The 24,272-nt window shown below is 46.2% G+C and overlaps 1 protein-coding gene across 1 annotated transcript in view; it reads right to left on the reverse strand.

Moving 5' to 3' along the window:
- LOC119376792 (transmembrane protein 117-like) overlaps nucleotides 1–24,272 on the reverse strand; it is a 50,414-nt gene that overhangs the window by 13,472 nt on the left and 12,670 nt on the right. The window contains 4 exon segments of the mRNA XM_049411484.1: nucleotides 9,465–9,725; nucleotides 9,787–10,022; nucleotides 14,409–14,456; nucleotides 14,459–14,664. Coding sequence (XP_049267441.1) covers nucleotides 9,465–9,725; nucleotides 9,787–10,022; nucleotides 14,409–14,456; nucleotides 14,459–14,664 — 751 coding nt within the window.

The following is a 24,272-nucleotide window of genomic DNA, read 5'->3' on the forward strand; positions in this document are numbered from 1 at the left end:
TTTGCACAAGCACAGCACGGAGTCCTATCCAGTTTGTGTAGGTGTGGATTTCTGTATCGTCGTCCTTGTCAAAGTGTGCGAGTATAGGCAGTGACTGCAGGCGTCGCTTCAGTTCTTAGAATGCTTCCACATGTGGTGTTTCTCACCTGAACTCCACGTTCAACTTAGTAAAATAAGTTAGTGACCTGGCAATGCAGGAAAGGTTCTTGGCAACCACCCATAATAGGTGCTGTTACGATCGGCTTTGGAATGCGATGTGGCCGGCACCATGATGTGCGCTACTGTTGGTCACGCTTGTTACTCGTAAGGTTTCCCCTTAGGCCGGCGCTTGGAGGAAGGCACGGAGCGGAGCATGTTTCGGGAGCTTATGCCCGCGTGGGCAGGCAGGCATGGAATGCAGCCGCAGACGGGTTCTGGCTGAAACAAAGGGGAGGCCTCGGACAACTCTTTCTACCGGGCGCAGTCGATGGGACAGCGCCTGCCTCGAGTTTCCCACCAAACCTCTGCATTCCTTATTCCGAACGCAGACATGAAAGAATGTGCGAGTTCAGGGCACCGTCCGTCTCCCCCTCGAGGTCAGCAACACTCCCCCCCCCCCCTCTACTCTTTCAGAATCTCATCCTCGCCTTGGGATCGTTGGGGCGTGGTGTGTGTATTGTGTGACTCATTGCCTCTGTTCTGGAGGCCGGATGCCGGGATGGCAAGTCACCGGATTGGCGGGAGCTGCGGATACAGTTTTGAGTGCCTCAGGGTTGTTGACTTGGGGCTTTATAAGCCAATGCTTGTTGTAAAATCTCTCTCTCTTCTCTATCCTCTTGATCTGATGGAAATAAACCTCTGTCTTTTCGTACGAGCACCTTCCTCTCTGCAAAAGATGGGCTAACAGGCACTTCGGTGGAGGCCAGCTACCACTGACGCGACCCGCCGGACCCGAGTCGTAACAAACTGGTGACACCGGTGGGATGCCGCTAATCCCTGGTCGTAACAGTGCACAGACTGAGAAATTGGCCTATTTCCTTCCTGCTGCCGGGTGGCGCGAAGGCAGCAATGGCAGCTGTCTTCTGTGGGTCGTGCCGGACTCCAGTCTTGCTAGTGACGTGTTCTCAGAACAGGAGCTATCCATCTTTAACAGTCTGACTGCTGCCTTCTTTACCGTCACAAATGCATGACATCTGGTGGAGGTGCAAGGTAAGTGGCATTTGTCGAACTCTTTGACAACAATGAGAAACAGTTTTTGTATTGCTACAGGTTTCCGAGCGTTCCTGTTTGTGAGTGAAAAGGCTTGGGTTGATGTCAAATGATGGTCAAGTTGTCGGGGATCGCCACTGTAGCTTCATCAGAATCTGAGAAAGCAAATGCATTGCTGACAGCCACTATTTCTTCTATATCTATCATCATGCCTCTGCTTAAGTGTTTGTATTCGCTGCTAAAGTTCGTCAGCATGACCCTTCCTCTTCCTTCATGCAGTCAAGTGATTCCTCTCACAACGCAAATTTCATGGTCAAGCAGCAGATGTCGATCACCTTCGATGACGCCTTCTATGTCGGCGGGTGTTTTGGTACTGACAGTGTGGAGATAGGTTTTACGCCAAGCTTACCCTACGAGGCGACCAAAACGCGACGTTCTCCACTGCCGCAGCGAACAAAGACGCTACAGCCGGGTTCGTCGACTCTGCGAAAGGGCACAAATAAGGCACTCAAGGCAGGTTGTCAACAAACACGAATTTATTAACCCAAGATGCAGCACAGTGCGACCATCACGGGCTTGCGAGCCGTATAGGGAAACTTCGCAAGACCGGTTGAGTACGCTTGCCAGCGGTGTTACGACTATCACACAAAGGACAGCAGTCGAGCGCACGAATGAGAAGCCACTTGCCAGAGCAGCGCGTCAACCTCTCGTGCAGGCCTGAGAGCATCTGACACAGCAAGCCAGCGCCACACAGAAGCGAGCTCCTGGGAGAGGGCACTGTCACTGGCGGCCAATGAGGACCGCGAAGCGCAGTGACGCAGGCTAGCGTGTTGTGCGGCAAGCATTGTTCGGACATGTCCGGACACGTGGCACTGTGTGGGGAACACCGACACATGGCTAGCAGGCAAAAAGGCCTGGCGGCGTAGCCACCGTAGCCATGTTGCTGATTAACGGCGGTTCCTGGAGCTCGAGCCACGCAGGGCCAGCACACGCGCTAGCTGGAGGATGAGGCGCCAAAGGGGAGGGCACGCTCGATTCCCACAACGGGTATTACGGCCCTAAAGTGAGGTAGAATGACGACTTTATCTTTGAGCACATTCAAAGCACGGTAACCGAGGTTTGCATCTGGAGACATTGCTTTGTCCACTGCCAGCATTATCGACTTGGATCTCAAGTCCATGACTGTGCCGTACTTATTTCAGAACTCATTTAAGAACTCATTTAAGAACTTATTTAAGAAATCATTTAACTCAAGGCGAGCTCATTGGTATAGACCTATTAGAATACACAGCGCTTAATGAACACAAACACATGGGGTGAGAACGAGGACGGGCATTTAGGAAGTCTACGCCAAGGATGACATCCCTCGAACAATGCTGCAGGCTGATGAAACTTGCAGGGTAAGTCTGGTAATTAATCGTGACTCTCGCTGAACAAATTCCAGCAAGTGTTATTTGATGACCTCCCAATGTCCGGATTTCGGGTCCTTCCCAATGTCTTTATACTTTTAGGCTTCAGGATGAACGGCACACTGATGACGGTGTAGTCGGCTGCGGTGTCAAGCAGCGCAGTGACATTGTGGCCGTTGATAACCTTGTCAATTGGTGGTTAGTCATCTTGCAATATGGTTAGGTTATGGCGTCGAATCATGGCTGCGTTGGCTTGCTTTGCTTCTGTTACTTTGCGCCAAGTCAGCTTCTTGAGGCAGAATTTTGTCTTCAATAATTTGGCTGGCTGGCAGCCTGATGAAATGTTGTCTGAATCGTTTGCTTATCGTTATCACCATGGCAACGGAGGATCTTCAGAACAGCGACAAGCAGCAACCGCACCTCCATCGGTTGCTGCTTTTAGTATTCCAGATATGGACTGACAGATCGGCTCTGGGTGAACTCTCAACGCAGCGGCAACATGTAATGGCCTCGCAAACGGGAAGGTCGTCGGCGCCATCATGTGGTTGTTTACCTCGCTGTGTAAGTGGTGCGTTGACGGAAAAACCGCGCAGTCCCGTCTTGCCATACTTGCAGCGGCAGTGGGTATGGTTGGCTTCCTCGCAGTGATAGCAGAGCAAGTGGTGGTCGAGGGTGCGCCAAACATCAATCTTCTTCGGAGCGTAGTGCCCGGTGACTGGCAGATGTGATAGCATAGGGGTAGCGACAGTGGCTCACGACGAAATTGCAGTGGCGCAGGTCCCGATGTGGATCCGCAGTGGCAAGCACACAAGTGCAGTAGCATACTTCATCGCTTCTAGCAGAGGCTGCAGCAACTCGGCTACAGCCAGAGTATGCTGAACTGAGGCTGCGATTGAGGAAGCAGCTTATGCAGCTCTTCGCACACGACCGCTCTGACTGAGAATCTGGTCCTGGCCGAGCCGTAACGCCGCAGATGCTCTGAGATCGCCAAAGAACCCTGCATGTGGGCTGCCCACGCTTCTACTGGCCGGAAGATTCCAGAATGAACCAACGCGCCCAACAAAGCATTTTATGGATTAGAGAGTAGTGTAGTGGGCAGGCTCTGTAATGTTCGTGTCTAACCTCCGTATTCATAAACACTCCTTTTCTTATACTTAAGGAGCACTTAAGTTAAAGTATTAAACCCCTGTCACACGGGGCAACTTAACTGCATTTGAAGGAGTGCACTTCGCTGCTGGTGTCATATGCACGCTTGCACACGGGAACATTTAGTGACACTCGCTGCAAAGTGCACTTGTCGGTGAGTGCGTTCGCCGAATTCACTTCGCTGCGAAGGAGTGTCTAGCCTCGGTAGCAGTGGCTCAAAAATAAATAAGGCATTATCCGAAACCGAGTTCATAGCATATTTTGAACCACTGTTTTCGTTATTAGAAATACTCTTATGCATTAAAACTACTACACCACAAAAAAATTACTCTGCTATTCTCGCTCTCGGGCAGTTTACAGCCACGACCGCCAGGCATGCCCAGCACACGCTGTGCATGGCCGCAGCCCACCACAATTGTACGTAAACTTTATTTTAAACACTGCTTATAGCTGTAACACATCATTATTTAAAAACCATTGCCTGAAATAACAAATATCTGTCGTGCTACTTAAATACCCATCGCAATTACCATCATTTCCAAAGTACACTTCACTTTCTCGTGTAGCATGCACCGCCAAAGTGACTTTCTGGGGTTGTGAGTGCACTCACTCAAAATAACACTAAGTTTGCCCGTGTGACCAGGGTATTAGAAAGGGCAAAGGGACCTTTCAGCAGTGGTGCCACTCACAAAGTGAGATTTAGAGCACTTTTCGGAGTGCAAAATGTTAATTTTGGAGCAGTTTGTAGCTCCTAGATATGCAGTTCGAAGCGCTTTGGAGCAACTACATGCACACTGCTAAAGACTTCTAAGAGATTTGAACATTTAGATTGACAAGCATAATTCTAAATAGTACTGGCATACTCTAAAGCAATACTGCTGTGCAAAAAAGCAATAACAAAAGCAATAACTAAATTTGTATTTTCTCAGTTGAAATGAGAACACCCGACCTGTTCACAGAGGGTGCACTAGTATTATTTGAAATTGAGGAAGCTGCCGAGACCTTGGCTTCTACATCTCTTGAAGTTTTGCATTTACTGCTGCTAGCTTAGCCATATTTTCGGAAAGGCTACAATTAGCTTGAGCCAGTAAAACCTGGGCAGACTCAATGTCATTGATGTTGTTTTGAGCCAGGCCAGTCTTGCTGAGTCCCTGGGCACACTCAAGCATTACTTTAGATGAAGCTAGGCGTTTTTCAAGTCTGTTTTTCCCCACAGAGCTTCATCCTCTTCTCGACAATTGGCTGGTTCTCAACCAACGTTTCCTCTTCTGTCTCTCTTGCTCCTCCCGTTGAAGACGTTTGGAGTAGGCGGAGTGACAACTTCTAACAGCCCGATGAAAATCCCTGGTAAATGGCACGCTGTGTGGGTCACGGATGAAATGCTTCATATAGCTTTTCACCTGGCGGATGCCACTGGCTGCTTGTAGCAGCTTTTGTAGCAAGTCATGTAGCAGAGATTTCAGCTTTTGGAGCAGGTACACTGAGCTATTACACGGCAGACTTCCCAGATTTTGTAGTTTGTCAATGGCATTAAAGTACTGCAAAGCATCATTATCATATACATCATAAGGATACAAGAGTCAAAGACCATGCGTGAACAATCTATGTACAACGAATGGGCACTGACGTAATAAAATAGTAGTGCAAGCAGAAGTCACTCCATAACAAGGCACATGCAAGTGTCTGTCTTGTTACTTGCGCAGCAACTCCAGGCTTGCCAGAGCCTCGGAGAGCTTCTTCCTTTAGGTGCTGCTAGGAACATCAGAAACGCATTTCACTTTCCCGTCTTTGTGAGGAGCAGGTCGGCATGGCTGAGCCAGCTTGATTTCACTCTGGAGCCTCTCTAGTCTCCTTTGAATCCTCATTCCGGGATCTTTTGTGGGTGACTCCATCAAGGCTGGCATTTCCAGTCGTTGCAGCTGTTGCATGCGGGACATTTTCACAGCCTGCAGGAGTTTTTGGTTTAGGGGAACAGCTCTCTCAAAATGCCATCACGGTTCTTAGGCTATTAATGCTTGCAATTGAAAAACTGGCTCATTCTCGCAACGTCTGCAGCACCGGACGTCATACGCTCCATCGAACTCACAGTTACTGCATACCGGAAAAAAAAGAAAGAAAAAACGGCCCGAGCCGGAAGCAACAGAACACCCTCGCAAGGAAAATCAAAGCAGCAGTTTTGGTTTCAAACTGGGGTTCGGTCCCGACAGACTTGATGTGCCGCTTTTGGCACAGGTGTGGCACAATTATCCACAAAAGTAGCCTTTTGTACCAACAGGAGCTCTACATTAGCGCAATTTGGTGCAATTGGCGCAGCAGTTCCACCACTGCACTGATTGTCACGATTATCAATAATGCGCTTGTTCTCGCTGAAGCCGCACTCACAATCGGCATTCTCGTGTGGCAGGGACAGCAAGGCACGAACCAACACAGAAGTAGAACAGACTGTTGGGCGAGTTAATGCATGATGTGGAAAACTGCACGAAAAACGTAGACAAGGGAAAATACGGACGACACAAGCGCATACTAACAACTGAAAGTTTATTGAAAAAACACAGAATATGAAGACCAATAAAAACCACGTGTGCAAGATTAAACAGCAGACAGGAACTACACGTGCGCATCAAGATACGCAATCTCGCCTCATGCATCGCCACAGGCCATCTGTGGCAAAGAAAAATCCTTGGTGAAGTGATCCATGCTAAAACGCAACGGAAAGCACACTCAAAGAAACCTTGCCCTGAGGCGAAAAGAACCATTCACATTATCTAGGAATTGAGGTGTCTTGTTAAAAAATCCAAAGATAATTTTTAAAACTTAAGTTAAAAAAAATTCTTCCACGAAGCACCCAAAGAGTTCTGGAGATACGTGAATACACAACTCGTCTTAATGCCGATAAAGAAAAACTGCAAGCACAGTTTAATGCTTTTTTTCATCAGTGTTCATGCACGATGATAGACAAGTACGACTTTTAATGATGCTTCTGACACACCTGCCAAACAAAATAGCAATTAGTGTCCAAAATATTGAACCTGCTCTTAAAATGACAAAAAGAAAAGCGCAGGACCTGTGAGAATACCAAATAATTTCTACATAGTTACGTAGTTCGGGTTTCCAAGTATTTCACAATTATTTCCAGTCCTCAGTAACCAGCGGTTGCTGTCCAAGCTTGGGAGGACGCTAAGGTCAGACCAATACACAGTGCTGGTGGTACAGTAAAAGCTCATTATTTCCAACTCGAAGGAGACTATAAAATTGTTCGAATTAAGCGGAGTTCGAATTAGCAGGCGGGCGCAAGAATGAACTGACATCGCACCACACTGTGCAGGCAGACCCCAAAGACGCCACCTCTGGACTGGTTATCAAAAACTAGGCGCTACTACACGCTCGTGGCAGATGATTCGGTAAATTAAGTTCCTGGAGCTCCAACAGCAAATAGAATTAATTGATCAGTCAGTGATATGCCAGAAACAAGCATCGATATGCATTTATGTGAGCAGTGAGCCTTAATGTGAAATAAATGACGCTATTTATGCTCCAAAACACATTTATTTATTTGGCATAGTTAACGGAATCAAAAGTAAAAGTAATATTAATTTGCATTTGCTTGCTTTTCTTCTGTCGTGACTCCATGAGCATCGTTTGCAGCTTGCGCAAGAGCTCCAGTGCAGCGTCCGAATTCTCATCTGCTGAGAAATGCTGCTGGGGTTCCCCAAGGTAGTGTCTTGGGCCCACTACTGTTTTTGATTTTTATCAATGATTTACCTAAAGATATTACAGTCCCCATAAGATTTTTTGAGATGATTGTGTAATATATAATCCAGTTAAATCTCCTTCTGATCAATCAGAACTGAATGTAAATCTCCAGAAAATAAATAACAAGTGCATTAATTGGCAGATGGATCTAAACGCAGCAAAATCTATTGCGATGAGCGTGTCCAGGAAAAAACGCATTATAGAATGGACGTACTCCATAAACGATCGTGAGCTTGCCAGAGTTGAACAACACAAATACTTGGGTTTATTGTTAACCTCAGATCTACAATGAAATTTGCATGTCGACAACGTTTGTGCTAAGGCCAACAAAGCGCTGTGAAGACTTTAGAGAAATGTGCGCAATGCCAGCTCAGAAATCAAATGCTTTGCTTACAAGGCACTCATGACAATCATGGAGTGCGCAAAGGTGGTATGGGATCCATATACAAAAAGTAATTTAAAAGCTAGACAGAATACAAAGACTGGCTTCACGTTTCATACTTAATAAATATCAGAATTTCCACTCTCCAACTCAGCTTTGTAATCTAGCCCTCGTTCGACCACTAGAACAAACGACACAGTATGAAAGGCTTAAATTACTCTTTCTAATAATTAAAGAACAAGTGAAAATTGACAAACCAAAATACATAGAAATGAAAAGTGGGGAAACATCAAGGCCCTGGCAGAAATGTGCATTCCTCCTTCATTACATTACAAGCCTTGCCCAAGTTGCGGTTGATCTCGTAATCCTCTGCACGAAAGTGCAGCAAGCACACACGCACATTTCTTGGTTGTTCAGCACACTGTCGCAGAGGCACGGCACGACTCGGCCACTTCGGCGTAGGGGTTTATTTGCGGCACCCACTGGAAAGTCACGTTGGTTTCTTGGCTGCAGATGCTGTTGCTCAAGCGGCGCACACCATTCAGGCACCCGGCAACATAACAGGACGCGGCATTTTGTCGAACTTTCCGTCATTGCGACCTTCATGAGCGCGCAAAGCACACGCAACAGTACGCGATAACGAAACTGCCACTGAGACGCGACCCGCGAGCGGGAGATCAGCGCAGTGAAAACGGAACTTTTGAACCACCCGCGCTGTTCTCCTTGGTAACGCCAAGTTCTTTTTTCCATGAATGAAACAGAAACACACAAGCCGCATTTTATTACCTCTTTTAATGTACGAAATGTTATTTTTTATTATAAGTAGTTTGAGTACTAGCGATTAATTGTACTCGGGACTGTTGACGTCATCGGGCTCATCCCGAAATGTCTCACTGGTGGCGTGTCCTACATTTACCTTAATTTCTCGATTAGTAGAACACTGCTGTTGATAATACTGATGTTTTAGACGTTCTCAAACAATTTATGTCAGAGTGAAACTTTGAATTAAATTGTAATTTGCCTTTAGTGTCCCTTTAAGGATGTATAGTTTATTTTATGCTTGTTTGCTGTGCTTCAGAGAATACTGCTTTGGCTATCCTTTGACAACTATTGTTGTTTGTTAATTATAGCTGTTTGTATAGGGAGTGCTTATTTTTTAGTACGTATGTTCTTGTTTTTTGTTGTTGTTTTTTGGTACCCTGTTATAGCCCAAGTGAGGCTGACAGTATAATAAACTGAAATGAAATGAAAAATGCCATTGCCTCGGTCAGGTGCAACACATGTCATTGCTCGCACCTTCATTGGGGGCTTTTTTTTTTATGTTGTAGATGGCGTGCTCTTGAATGCAAGCACGCACATTGCCATATTTGCTTGGTTAGGAAGTCATTAAAGTACCTTAAAGAGGCTGCCTTTTGGTGAGCCTAAATTGGGCTAAAACAGGTTGGCACAAGGTCTGTCCTTGAAACGTGGTAAGAGCCGCAAGGAACGCTAAAGGGTGGTTTGCGAATAGAATGGATGACAGCAGTGAATGGATGATGCTGCAGTGCAAGCTACAAGGCAACACCCAAATGATGGCAGTGACTTGCCTGCATGACGATGAGCAGGTCCATGACGAGGATGAAGGAGGCGAGGAAGGCACGAGACAGCTCGGTGGTGGCCACGAACTCGCGGTTCAGGTAGTCCCACGAAATGTGGTCGCTCACGATCAGGCTGATCACGACAGCAGACAGCAGCAGCGACACGGACCAGAAGACAACAATGCGAGTGCGACCGTGGCTCTGCCAGAAGGCACGCAAGGCAGGCGCCCAGCTGGGATACAGCTCATCCTGGAGCATCATGTCGGTCACCTGTGCACAAGTAGGACAGCCGATCACCACTTGCAGCTCGCGAGTCTTCCGTGCGACTTACCATCCATGCAGTGAGGAAGTCGCCCAGCCAGGTTCCACAGGCCGCCACTTTCATGAAGCTGGCATTGGTGACACCCATGAGCGCATTGATACGAAACTGGTCGGGCCGCGGGTGGCCGCTTAGCAGCAGCGCGTTGTACACCAGTGACAGCATGTACACAAACACCAGCACCGTCAGCAGCATTATCATCCAGGTGCCTTGCTCTTCACGAAACATCTTCAGCCGAAACAAGTTGCCTGCACAAGACACATGGCATGCTTGTAGTGTGCTGTGCTGTGCTAGCAAGGTTAATTCCAGTAGTTTCTGCAGTTCTCATGGACCACACGTCACATCTTTTTTTTAATAATGAGACTTGGCCAAAATGTGGGGCGACTCACGCAAACGAGCGAGTCTTTGGGCAAGCTGGTAGTACATGTCAAAGGCTAACAGCATGGAAACAACACAGGCAAACAAGAGGAACTAAAGAAGCACCGACTCAAGTGGAGAGTTCAAGCAAAATTGGGTCGTAACATTAGTAATCTCATAAATTAGTGACTGTAACTCCACTTCGAGTTCATTAGCACAGATAATCGTGCATTGGGGTGCTTCACAACGTTGAGTGAAAGCACCAGGCAGGCGGACAGAAGATGGCCACACGTGCAATCCAGTCCTCTTCACTACGGTTGCAACTCCAGTAGTGAAGCAATTAACTTTGAAGCAATCTCTCCCACCAGCATTTTGTCTTTGTGGCCCAGAGGCATTGCAGAAAAAATTATGCACCATGCAAATTTTGAGACAGGTAAGCGACTACATCAAAAATATTCTCTATTTTGTTTAAAACAAAAATTACTTTGATAAATCTCTCTCAATTGATAAACAATGCATCTGCTTTCAGAAGCAATATTTGCAGTGAAAACTTGAAAGCACGAACGACGAAGACGAAACACAAACAACAGGACTTGCGCTTAACTTGCAACTGGCGTTTATTGGAAACGAACATCGTGATATACCCCGCATCAAGCTCATGCATATGCACTCGTCATCCCACAAAAGATAGCGTGGGTTTATTTTGAAAACATGATATTTGAACACAAATCTACGGTGTATCAATGTACTTCGAAAGAAAGCCACTTCATTTTCTTTTAACAGCAAAGAGGGGCTGCTGACACACTTATCACCTGCTTTCTTTATCAAGTAAGCCTCGACGATTTCGCGTTCTGTTTTTGAACTGCTTTTTTTCAGAAAAGTGGTGTTGCAAAATAAAGGGGTACAAGCACATTGTTTGCAATGTTCTGCCATGTGGCTACCGAATCCTTTTCTGACATCGTTATTGTGCTGTCTCGCCCTGTCATTGAAGCATTGGCTAGTCTGTCCAATATAGACACGTCCACAACTCAAAGGAATATGGTACACTACGTTTGCAGTACACACAGTGTAGACAGTCTTATGATTGGTGTGACATTGCACGCGTTTCTTGGTCCTTTGAAGGTTGCAGACAGCAGATAGTCTGCAAGGCGCTGAAAAAACTAGATTGATATTATGTCGGTTAGCTATCTTCTTCAAGTTATGAGACACTTTGTGAAGGTATGGGATTGCATGCACAGGCCTTTTGTCAAGATTTCTTGTGGCGCGTTCCTTTGGCTGTTTTGATTTCTTGAGCAATGTCTTGCATACAGATGATACAACATGCACTGGAAAACCTGCCTTCCTTAATCTGCTAACTTGCTTGCACACGCTTGGTTCTATCTGGTGAACGCATGACTTGCGCAAGGCATTAATAATACAAGTAGAGGCTATGCCTCTTTTTATTAGCTTGGAGTGGGCACTGTCGAAGGGTAAAACACTTTTCTTTGACCTAGGGTTATAACTCCAACAGGCATGATTAGATGATGAAAAAATAATCTGAAGGTCTAGAAACTGGATGGAATTTCTACAGGGCATTTCTACCGTAAACCTCAGCCCTTCAGAAAGGTTGGTGAACAATGTGAGACATTCTGCTACTGGATCGTCAAGGCAAAGGGCAGGTGATCGTTTTAGGACTATTAAATAGTCATCGACATACCTAAAAATACGGATGATTGGCATTTCGGTTAGTTTCACATTTATACGTTTGTCAAGGGATGCCAAAAAAATGTCACATAATATAATATAGATTTGTGTTCAAATATCATGTTTTCAAATAAACCCACGCTATCTTTTGGGGATGACGAGTGCATATGCATGAGCTTGATGCGGGGTATATCACGATGTTCGTTTCCAATAAACGCCAGTTGCAAGTTAAGCGCAAGTCCTGTTGTTTGTGTTTCGTCTTCGTCGTTCGCGCTTTCAAGTTTTCACTAATGATGGACCAACTCGCCCAAACCAAGGTATTGTTGCAATATTTGCATTTTTGGCGTAAGGCTCTCCTAAATTTTTTTCGCTCTCATAATGATGGAAGCGATTTATGATGCATATTTCGGTATCCTATAACTGTATGTATATATAACTGTATGTATATATGTATCTATATATATATATATATATTATATATATATATATATATATATATACGATATATCTAAAAGTTCATGTAGTACTTGCAATTCTATATTGCAAAAAAGTATTTCAAGAAATGACCTTCTAGAGCTGGGCTGTAAAAGTCACACCTGCTTAATTATGTGGCATCCGTCCACGAACAGAAAAACCATGTGGCCTTCTCCGAGTGAACAATGACATCACACAAAGATGTCACAGATCATTAAAATTTGTGATGTCATCATGAAGTAACACAATGACATCATTACACCATGTCATCAACTGACATCGCTTATCAATCAAAGGGGGGCCAATATTTTCTTTCTGTACGTACAGTAAACGCCTGCTGCTATTACAACGTACCTTCCACTCCTGTAATAGCCCTACAACAGGGTGACAGTATTAATAAATGACATGAAATGAATACCCGAGGCACTGTAACAACATGCGAGGTGCAGAAAGCTTCAGTCGAGCAGTACACCTTTCATTTCCCCACGTCAACAGAGTCGAGGTGCTGAGCAGTCATGCGTGGCAAGTGGCTCGACCACCCATCGTGAAAATGCCCGAGAACCCCCCCCCCGTCCCTGCCCCCGGTTCAGGGAGTGAAATGGCTCCTCCAACGTTTGTTTCACACTGAAAAGGCGGCTGATACTGAATTGGCCATCCATGCATTTATTAGTGTCTCTGTTATGCTCTTTCACTCAATCTGCAATTCTTCAAGGGCCATCGAAAAGTGAATAATGTTTGAAAATGACATGCAGTGTGGCAACATTACTATTTATTTTCCTGAAATTCAGTTGACTTTATTCGTTTTTTTTTCTCCTCTAAGATTCTGCTGCGAATAACAGAGAGCTGAGCTAGTTGGTAAGTATTCATTCTAAAAAGACAGGGCGTGCAAACACGGACCAAGAAAGAAGTCAGGACACCACAAACGCCGACTAACAACTGAAGAGACGCACAACGGCTGAAAAGAAACGCACAACGCCTGTTGCATGGGCATGCGCAGATAAGTTTTCGTGCCTTCTTTCTTTTCAGCCATTTTGCGTCTCTTCAGTTGTTAGTCGGCGTTTGTGGTGTCCTGACTTCTTTCTTGTGTCCGTGTTTGCACGCCCTGTTTTTAGAATGAATTCTGCTTGCATTGGAAAAAAAATTTTCCATGTATGCTTTCAATGAAAATTTTCTGCACTGAGCTTATCATATTTCATCAATAAACATCCGATTTACTCCTTTTGTTGACGCTTTAAGAACAAACTGCGTGACTGCGGGTACTTCTCTCCACCTCTCCAGTTGCATCCAATACACAAATTCGAGAAGCAGTCTAAGAGAGGCACCACACATGGGACATAAGCATAAAGCAAGTATTTCTGATATTCTCCCCAAAAACAGTGAGACACACAGAAAAACACAAACTATGTGGACGCAACTCTGCATAAGTATTAACTACTCGACACTTGAGTCAAGCGGAAGCACAGTTGTGCTGGCAGTGTGGCACCATCTCATAGGGAGGCCCACAAACGTATGCAGCATGCTGCTGCACTGCCTCGATCAAATTAACATCGACAGTCATCCTAGCATGATTTCTGGCCCAATTATGTTTCTTTTCTTTTTTTATCAAAAAACTGAACCTTACGCATAGGAAAGCTTTTTCTCAAGCGAGTTTCAGCTCCGTTAAAGCGCTTGGCAGTGCCTGCATGACATGTATTTAAAGTTTCCAATATAGCTGAAGATATTCAAGAAAAAGAACCCTACATAACCTGCAAAATTGAAAAACATGAAAGTTTCTATGACCCTATGCCATTGTACATTTGACAAATCTAGATGCAGTGGCATGCTGCCCTTCGTGTGGCTACAGAAAAAAAAGTAAGAGCCACATCTTGCGCTCGTTTTTTTCAGACAAGTCCAAATGAAAAATCTCAGTGCCAACATAATCAGCACCAATGCTGGCTGGCCATGCTATTTCACCTGATGTGACTAAACAAAAGAAAAGTGCTGGATGGTGGAGCATCTGTAGGCTCTTTGTGCCCTCAGTACACACTGGTTCCCTTAACTGGAAAAATAAATGTACAAATCAGTCTTTATAAAGCATGGTAATACTGTGTTTCTGCATGGAAGGCCGGAGAAAAACTCACGGAGCAGAAAGTGGTGGATGAAGTATTTGCCACAGACGAGGCCGCAGACAGGGCTAGGAGCCACAGCAACACCTTGGCACACCGCCAGCCCCACTCGGGCGGGTACTTGGTGCAGACAAAGGAGAAGACGTTGCCAAACACCGGGATCTCGCTCTCGGCGCGGCTGTGCGAGATGGGGTCCTCGGCAAACACCAGGAAATTGCGAAACCACAAGTATGACACAAAGAGCCGCGCATACGGGTGCTGCAAGAAGTACCTGCGTCAACACAGCACGAGTTTGAACGTACAATGAAATCACTCGGGTATCGCATCTCAGACTAACCGACAGGATAGGAGAGGATGGGCAAATTGCTCAGAAAGCGACAATTGCATGGTTCACCTTGTTCGGAGTGAGCTCTGTGAGTTCACCTTTTAGAGTACTACTCCTTCCAATGTGCTTTCGTGGTCATTTACAAGAGATGGATATGCCCCTTTAGCCGCTCTAGTCATGGGAGACAGACCTGCTGCCTCATCCATGTTAGCGGCGATTTAATGTGTTTCAACTCAATTATATTTTCTGCAGATGATGGCCACAAGCTTTCATTCATTTCCTTGCACCTGCTTGCATTCATCAATCCATCAGGTGAGGTACCTTTCGTTTGCGATATGCATTATTCTGCGGTGTCAATAATTAAAGTGGTACAATATGCTAGTACATCACCCATACTAAGTTCTCCAATAAAATCTTGTGCTAATCGTGTGTGCTGACTGACCAGATTCACTAAAATGATACCAGTTGGCCTAAGCCAGCTTTCACAGTGAGGTGAGTGGAGGACATTCGTGTTGCTTTACAAGCTTCACGCTCCAGGAAAGTGGTCACTTCCAAAAGGTCGCTGGCTAGCTAGCAAGAGTGAAATCGTTGAGCGAAACAAACACAGTACAGGAAAAAACATTGTGGACAGGATAGGCATCTTTACAACTGAAGTTTACTGAAAATATTCCAAGAAAGCCGAGTGGGCAAGCATGAATCGTCACAAACAAAACTTATATGTAAACACGCTGAAAAGTTTTTGATATACTAACACCTTGCCGATAACACAGTTCTTTATCCATCAGCGCAACTGACGGTACGCTCAGCACATGTCCAATAGTGTGTGTATTTGGCCAGCCTGGACAATTTCCCTCACGAGCCTGTCACTAGATTTGGTTACAGTTGTTGCATTATCAAAGAGCGGTGCACAACCGCTACTTTGATGTGCGCAGGTAAGTGCATACCAACCACTACAGCCTTTAGAGACAGTGATGCTACCTGAGCCGGTCGTTAACAGATCAACAAGCTTGGCCGATGTAACATTTACCACAGCTTAGTGAGATCTCGTAAACGACCTTGGTTGTACAAGTCATAAAGGGCTTGACAGTATCTTCTGGCATGCATTCCTTTCCCTCTGAGCATGTACTAAAGCGAACAATTTAGAAAGCTCACAGTCCACTCCATGCTTTTGTCCTACTTTCTTCAGGTGGTGTGCGTGTATATATGGCATCACCACAACCTTTCAGTAATTCCATACACTTATGGGCTTTCATACAGCTCAAGAAGATTGCAAAAGGCTTTGACGTAATGTGTTTTTTTCTCGTGGCAAAGTTGGAAGAGCTCATGCCGCAATAGATAGGAAGAAGACAGGCCAGTCACAAAAGAATGTGTGCTTTGTCAGTCGCTGCACTCGTTTTGTACCATGTGTACGTGGTGTAGTTTATAACATCGCGCTAACTTTTGGCAACAGATATATGGACAGACTGGTGCCTGCCTTAATGAGAGCTATGCCAGCACAAAAACACATTAAGGGCACACCTACTTCACATTTGTCCCTCGTTGTCGCTCATGTGCTTGTATTCCTCTGTTTCATAGCACGCATGTCATCATTAGGCACGTGGATCAAAGATCCCGTGAAATCATAGAAGCTCTTCACATTAAGAACAACCACGACATTTGCATTTCTGCCCCATCCATCTTTCTCCATGATTGTGAAATCAGCCTACTCGAAAAATGTGACAAATATCTGTAATGTGAGTGTGCCTGTGCAGTCGGACTATCCTTCTGTGTAATAAAACTGACAGTGTTAGTTCAGCACCTGTCCTGTGTCTTTCTTATTTTCGTGTTGCCGCCCTTTTGCACTGCTTCTACCATGACTGTCGGTTAATATACTTTTTCCTGTTCGGCTAAGGACTTGCATTGCACCGCACCATGGTCCAGCTTAATGCTGCAACCTGGCCTGCCCACGCACGAAAAAGGCCCGTGCTCACCTCTTGACCTCCCAAGTGAACCAACAGCATTTGCCCTACTGCTGAAGACACTGAGATGTGCTACAATACCTGTTTCCCGCGTTGGGGCTGCCCTAGATGCTGCCATCTCGATACAGGGGCCCATACCAGTGGTTTATACCACGACTCCCATAGCATCCATCAAGAAATACTGTACAAGTTGCATGCTTCAAGTCTCGTCTGTAAGTGCCAACCCCTAGATTTGGGGTAGTGTTTTACATACATGCTCTGGAATGGTGCATGTGGGTGCCCAACAAGGAAGACCAATAACTGACCTTGCGTGGGCACGGTAAAGTGGCAAGTGCTCCAAGTGCTATTGTAAGCATGTATCCACAGTCAGTAAATGCCCTGTCATTCATACAACACTATAGCTTTTTGCTTGCAAGCAAATGGCTTTTCCTCTCAGTATTAAAAGAAAACTCTACACTTGAAGTGACTTCACAGTTGTGCACACAGATTACACTAGATGCATTCATGGAGAAATTTGAATACTTGGACATGTAGTGGTACACATTCTTTTTTTTTTTTTTGCACAAGGATATCCCACAAGGTTAAATCGACGCTGATGCCACTTTCATCTCTGACAGACAGAAGCCACTGCAATAAACATTTTTGAGTGGCATCACCTTGGCCCTTTGATAGGCCTAAAGTCTGAAGCTAAACGACAAGCTAGCAGAGTTAGCGAAGGCTATTCTGGGAGCCATGAACAAGCTAATGCACGCCACAAGAAACAAAGTGCCTAAACTGCAACGGAGCCACAAAGAGACTTAAGCAGAAAAGAGCCCCCATATTGAGAAAATGGAGAGAATACTTCATCTAAACAAAAGGAGCAGGTACAATAGGCGAAAGTGCTTACTTTGCAAGGACAAGCAGAAACCTGTGCCAGTAGTGGTATCACAAAAGGAATCTGACGAGGCTGACTCACGTAAGCAGCACATGAGGCTATACACATGCAACATGTAGCCAGAAGGGCTGCTGCTATGAATGTGTCACACATTGCTTCTCATTTTTAAGCTCCGTTCACCACTGGCATAGTACGGGGGGGCTGGAGGGGTCAAACCCCACCCCCCCCCCAAAATTTTGAAATTTTGCATGTGTACATTGTGAGCATTGTTTATTCACTTAATTTCATATGTGCATGACTCATCATCAGCTTGGGTTTGGTTTAGGGCTCATACTCGACACAATAAAGAAGTTCTTGAGATCCTAAATGTGTCTCACAAGTGGTGGAGATGATGTCCAGCCCTGAATCCTCTCCCCTAACCGACCATCTCCGCTTCATCTAGAAACATCCCGGTAGCTCCGTTCAGGAAGCGGTACACCACTGCGTTCGCTGGGTCCACAACGAGGAGCTTAGCACGGCAGCAAACCACAAGCTCGCCTCGGCGCAACCCCTTCATGGGGTTGCTGCCGGGGCGAGCATCAAAGGATCCACTAATGTTCGCTGGGCTTTGTGGTAAGGACATTGAAGACTGGCTGGAGGAGTATGACCGCGTGAGTGCCATCAACCACTGGGATGAGCCTGCGAAACTCACCACATTGCATTTTACCTCACAGGCATCGCAAAGACATGGTCTTCAATCATGGGACAGATTTCCCGAATTGGACCTCTTTTACACTTCAGCTACGCCAAATATTTGCAAGCCCGTCTGTGCCTCAGATGTCGCAAAGAAGAGGCTTGCTGGGCGTGTTCAACACACGGCGAGTCATACACTTCTTACATAGAAGACGTCCTCGCCCTCTGCCGTCGCGTCGACAGCTCAATGGCAGAGAACGACCATGTGCACCACCTGCTCAAGGGCATTGGGACTGTCGCTTCAATGTGCTCGTAGTGCAGAATCCCACAACCGTAGTCGATATTGTCACTACCTGTCAGTGCCTCGATGATTTCCGACCACACGCTTTCAACCTGACATGTCTGACCTGAGGCCAAGCAATGACATAGAGCTGCGTGCACTGATCCGCTCGATCATCCGAGAGGATCCGAGAGATCGATCATCCGCTCGATCATCCATGCACAAGCTCGCTGTGCCAACTTGAGGTTCGTACGACGCCACCTGGTGCCAATCTACGTGACATCGTGAGGGAGGAACTGGCTTCCATGACCGGCACACAAGTCCCAGCCCGCATTCCGTGCCAACGCCAACTTATGCTCAGATTGCTACTATGACACCACCGCCCCAGCAGACATCACTACAGGTGCCTGAGTACACGGTTCACTCAACTCCCTCACGCCACGCGCCAGTCCATCCTTACAACGCCTGGCGCACTCCTTGGCCGATTTGCTTCTATTGCGGCATCCGTGGCCATATTTTCAAGATTTTGCCGACGCCGTCAGCAAGACGAAAGACAGGCTACGAAGACTTTGAACAGGAAAGTTTTACCGCAATATCGTCGCCCATACTGGAACAGCCCACGTCGATCACAGTCTCCGCAGAACTTCGGCGCAGTTGGTAGTTCCCGATTCTTGCGTCGTCGCTCACCTTCACCGATGTGACGCTCCTCTTCCCCACTTCGACCTGCTGCTTTCGACTCCTGGTCATCAACTGGAAAACTAATAGTGCAGCTTCGGGACGGAAAGCTGCATCTTTCGCACTATATGAAACTCCTCCGGACCGTCTGTCAAATATTTGTTGGTGCATGTTGAAGGTGTACGGAGTGAGGCACTGGTGGACACAGGAGCATCGCTTTCCGTCATTAGTGCAGACTTGTGTTCCCGCTTGAAAAGTGAAGACGCCATTCGATGGCCTTCCCCTTCACTGCTCTGACGGAGTTCTTATTCGCCCTCCAGTGTTTGTACAGTGCGGGTTTCCATGATGGCATCCTTCATCATATTCAGTTTTCTTGAGCTGCCCTCGTTAACTCACGCGCTCATCTTGGGATGGGACTTCCTTTCTTCAGCATCAGCTTTCATATGTTGTCGTCAGCGAGTCATTCATATGACAGAACTGAGTTTTCCTCCGATGACGTTCCTCACAGCTTGCGTTTTGTCACAGCCGTTGATTGTTGTATTTCGCTGGGAGACAAGAACATTGTTACGCTGGCTTCTGATACCATTGTTATGGTGATGTGTTCATTGCACCATCTGGTTGCTGCAAACCTACGGGGCTTACCATCGCACCTGGCCTTGTGCGATGGTAAGCAAGAGGTGGTAAAAACCACCACCTTGTCTGCCTCAACTGATCCTAAGGCTGCGAGCGCTGCTTTAAATGCTACCATCAATCCCCACCTCACTGCTGACAAAGAGAGACCTTTTAGACATTCTTCAGAAGCACAGCGTATCGTTTGACGTACATTCCAAGGTTCTCGGCCGCACTACCGTTGCAGAGCACCGCATCGAAACCGATGGAAGCTCCAGTGTACGCCGCCGTCGCCCATACCGTGTGTCTTTGGCGGAATCTAGGACAACGTTGCCGACATGCTCAAACGCGACATCTGGCCTTAGTCCAGCTCTTGGTCATCTCCTGTGGTGTTGGTCCGGAAAAAGGACGGCTCTGTATGATTTTGTGTCGATTACAGAGCACTTAATAAATCACGAAAAAGACGTCGATCTATTGCCACGAATCAACGATGCCCTCGACTCTTTTTCAAGGCGCAGAGTATTTCTCTAGTCTCGACCTCCGGTCCGCGTATTGGCAGATACTGATGCACGAAGCGGACAAAGACAAAAGCCTTTGCAACGCCGGATGGGCTTTATGAGTTCAACGTCTAATGCCCTTCGGATTATGCAATGCCCCTGCAACATTCGAGCGCATGATAGACACTGTTTTACATGGCCTCAAGTGGAAAACCTGTTTCTAGACGACATCATTAATTTTTCGTCCACTTTTTCTCAGCACCTAGAGTGTTTGGACGAAGTTTTAACATGCATTTCGAACGCTGGACTTCAGCTCAATACAAAGTGCCAATTCACCAGCAAAAGCATTAAAGTGCTGGGCCACCTTGTCAGTAAAGATGGCATTTGACTGGACCTGGACAAGATTGCTGCCGTGATTCATTTCCTTCGCCCAGAAAATAAAAACATTTGCGATGTTTCCTTGACCTGGCGTCTTACTTCCACCGCTTCATCAGTCACTTTGCTGCCATTGCGGGGCAGCAATGGCAGCGTCCTCTGCCCTACGTACGTCACTTCAACGAGAGTGCGCCTACTTTTCTGCACACAGATGCAAGCAGCCATGGAATCGGTGCTGTCCTCCTACAGTGCGACGACACTTCACAAGTGAGTTGTCGCATATGCCAGTCGTGCACTAACACCTGCGGAGCAGAACTACTACTCGATAACAGAGCAGGAATGTCTTGCTGTAGTTTAGGCCATACAAAAATTTCAACCATATATTTGTGGACGCCACTTCACTGTGATTACCGACCATCACGTGTTATGCTGGTTGTCCTCACTGAAAAATTTGTCTGGGCGCCTCGGTCGCTGGATACTTCGCTTGCAAGAGTACACTTTTGACGCTGTGTATAGGATGCTGACGCCCTCTCTCACTGCCCTATGCCACTTTCATCTTCGACCATGCCCCTCGTTCCCCTCAGGTGATCATGAGGCTTCATCTTCACTCGCGTTATCGCCACTGGCAGTTGCTGAGTCCCTATCTTCCAACCGCTGCGCTCAGTTCGCCTCGTGTCAACATGACGACCCCTATTGTAACCGCATCATCAGATATCTAAGTGGCACGTCTTCTCCACCTAATGCCAGACTACGTCGTCAGCTAAGGCTGTTCAAGCTGGAAAACAACGTACTGCATCGCTATACTTACAATACCAATGGACTTAGGTGAGTGCCAGTACTTCCCAGTTCGCTGCGTACACAAGTTCTCGAAGCACTGCACGACGACCCATCTGCTGGGTTTCACTTGGGGTTTCACAAGACATACAACTGCTTTAGGAGCCGTTTCTCCTGACCTGGCCTTTCTACCTTTGTGGCCAAGTATGTCGCTTCTTGCACACTTTGTCAACACCGGAAACGACAAACTTCACCTCCTGCTGGCCTGTTAGAATCCATCCCATGTCCCAAAACACCATTTGCCATTATCGGAATTGACCTAGTCAGGTCACTTCCCGTAACGCCAGCAGGTCATCGGTGGATCGTGACAGCTGTCGATCATTTCACACGGTATGCAAAGACCGCCCCTCTACACACTAGTTCTGTGTCAGATGCTGCCGCGCCTTCTTTTCGGAAGCCATTGTATTGCATCATGGTGCACCATCATGGTGATAGCAGCAAGACCTTTTTGTCCAAAATTCTTGAAGAAGTGCTAAAAAATTGTGGCACAGTTCATAAGACCATCAGCCTACCACCCTCAAACAAATGGCTTAACAGAGTGATTCCATCGGACTCTAACAGACATGATATCAATATACATCGGACCAAACCACGATAACTGGGACAAAATCTTACTGTTCGTGACGTTTGCACACAACACCGCTATCCAACAGACTACTGGATATTCACCTTTCTACCTCGTCTACGGTCGTGCGCCGACATTCACTATCGACGCCTCTTTCTTCAATGTAACGACTAAAACCTCTACAACTACACCAGAACATTTCGTCTTTAGGCTGGATGAATGTCGACAACTTGCTCGCCTCAACACAGAAACCAGTCAACAAGTCCACAAGCAGTGTTATGACACCTTTCATCGCGACGTCACCTTCCATCCTGAAGATGAATTATTACTAGAGGTGTGCGAATATTCGAAATTTCGAATATTTTTCTAATGGTGTTGCTATTCGATTCGATTCGCACTGAAATTTTACTATTCGAACTATTCGAACTTCCCAAAGACAAATACAGTCAACGCCCGATTGAAAGTGACCCCTTCAAATTTTTAATATGCTTCACCACATTACACTCTTGTATTGCGGCAAAGCTGCTTTTTAAGCTCCGTTACGGTCAAACTTTGCCAAAAGACGTCGAATTGAAAGTGGTCCCTAGATTTTCAGTATGCTTCACCTCCTCACACCCCCGTATTGCGGCAAAGCTACCTTTTAAGCTCCGTTATGGTCGAACTTAGCCAAGAGACAGTCAACGTCCGATTGGAAGTGGTCCCTAGATTTTCAATATGTTTTACCTCATCACACCCCGGCATTGCGGCAAAGCTGCCTTTCAAGCTCTGCTACGGTCGCAAATGTATTAATTCAAGGAAACGCTGGTTCCAACATGGAGATGAAAGATGTGGCAGAGATGGGGGCTCAATTAATGCTGTTTTGGACTTGAAATTGGGGAGGAAGTTCAAAAAATTGGAAGCCAACGTCTTTTAGCATCCAAAATTTCAGAAATTTTTTATATCGACGTCTACGAGGCAGATTTGGAACTCCGGACTTGAAGGGAGCACACCCTTGTCCGCCACATCAGTTGGGCTTCCACAGAAGTTGAAAGAGGAGGAGGGGCTGAGGAAATGGCATCTTTGCCTATCACGTGTAAAGTGTTGTCGGCAACACTTTGGTTGCACCAAATCATGTACATAAATACAATTCGGCCTCTACACTGCCTCATTCTTGATAAGACAACTATGAAACACCCGCCAGTGCTTCATCAACCTAACGAAAACAAACACTTCATGTTGCTATCTCATAAGAATATGCTTAGGAATCCTCTCTAACTTTTTTTTCTGCAATTTCGCTTCGAAGTATTTGAAAAATATTCTAGAAATATTCGAGAAATATTCTAAAAATATTCGATTCGATTCGCACTCACACTTAAATATTCGAATTCACTTCGCACCCAAAATTTTGCTATTTGCACAGCTCTAATTATTACTTTGGATGCCTGTTCGTACTCTCGGATTGTGTGCGAAGTTTCAATCGCACTTTCTTGGACCCATACATTGTTCATGAACAAACATCCCCAGTCAACTACCTTGTCACCCCCATCGAGGTTTCTTCGGACAGTTGTTACCGTTCATCTGAGATAGTTCACGTTTCACGCCTCAAGCCACTCGTTCGCCGTACCTTTCCCACCTGAATCGTGACCGTGCTGGCCGCTTGCGCGCGCGGGAGAAATTAGTGTGAGCATTGTTTATGCGCTTCATCTTCTCATATGTGCATACTTCTCATCACTGCTTGGGTTTGGGTTGTGGGGCTCATACTCGACGCAAGAAAGAAGTGTCTTGAGCGTCCTAAACGTTGCCTCACAATATATACAAGCACACATACAAATACACATGCAGTATGGTCGAACCCCTCCCCGGAAAAATATCTGGCTACACCCCTGCCTTTCACATCACCCCCCCCCCCTCAGTGTGCAGTAACACAGAGTGACTTACTCCCACTTTTATCATATACGTGTATTTCTCTTGAACTGCAGGAACAACAGAACACATGCACAGCTAGACTTCCTGTATAGTCATTGGTCTTGCAGTGATAGTACCATGTTCTCTTGTGTTTCCTGCTCTGTTCATTGCCGTTAGGTATCAATGGGTGTGTTCCAATACTAACGGTAGATGGCTAAAAGGGCAGCAGCCATTTAAAGCCTCATTTCAATTCTTGAGCAGCTGGCAAAGTAGGTAGCTTTGCGAAAACAGCATTGGAGACAAATACAATGCAGGCTACTTTGCCGTCCAA

This window comes from Rhipicephalus sanguineus, unplaced genomic scaffold (assembly GCF_013339695.2).
Source record: "Rhipicephalus sanguineus isolate Rsan-2018 unplaced genomic scaffold, BIME_Rsan_1.4 Seq225, whole genome shotgun sequence".
NCBI lineage: Eukaryota > Metazoa > Arthropoda > Arachnida > Ixodida > Ixodidae > Rhipicephalus > Rhipicephalus sanguineus.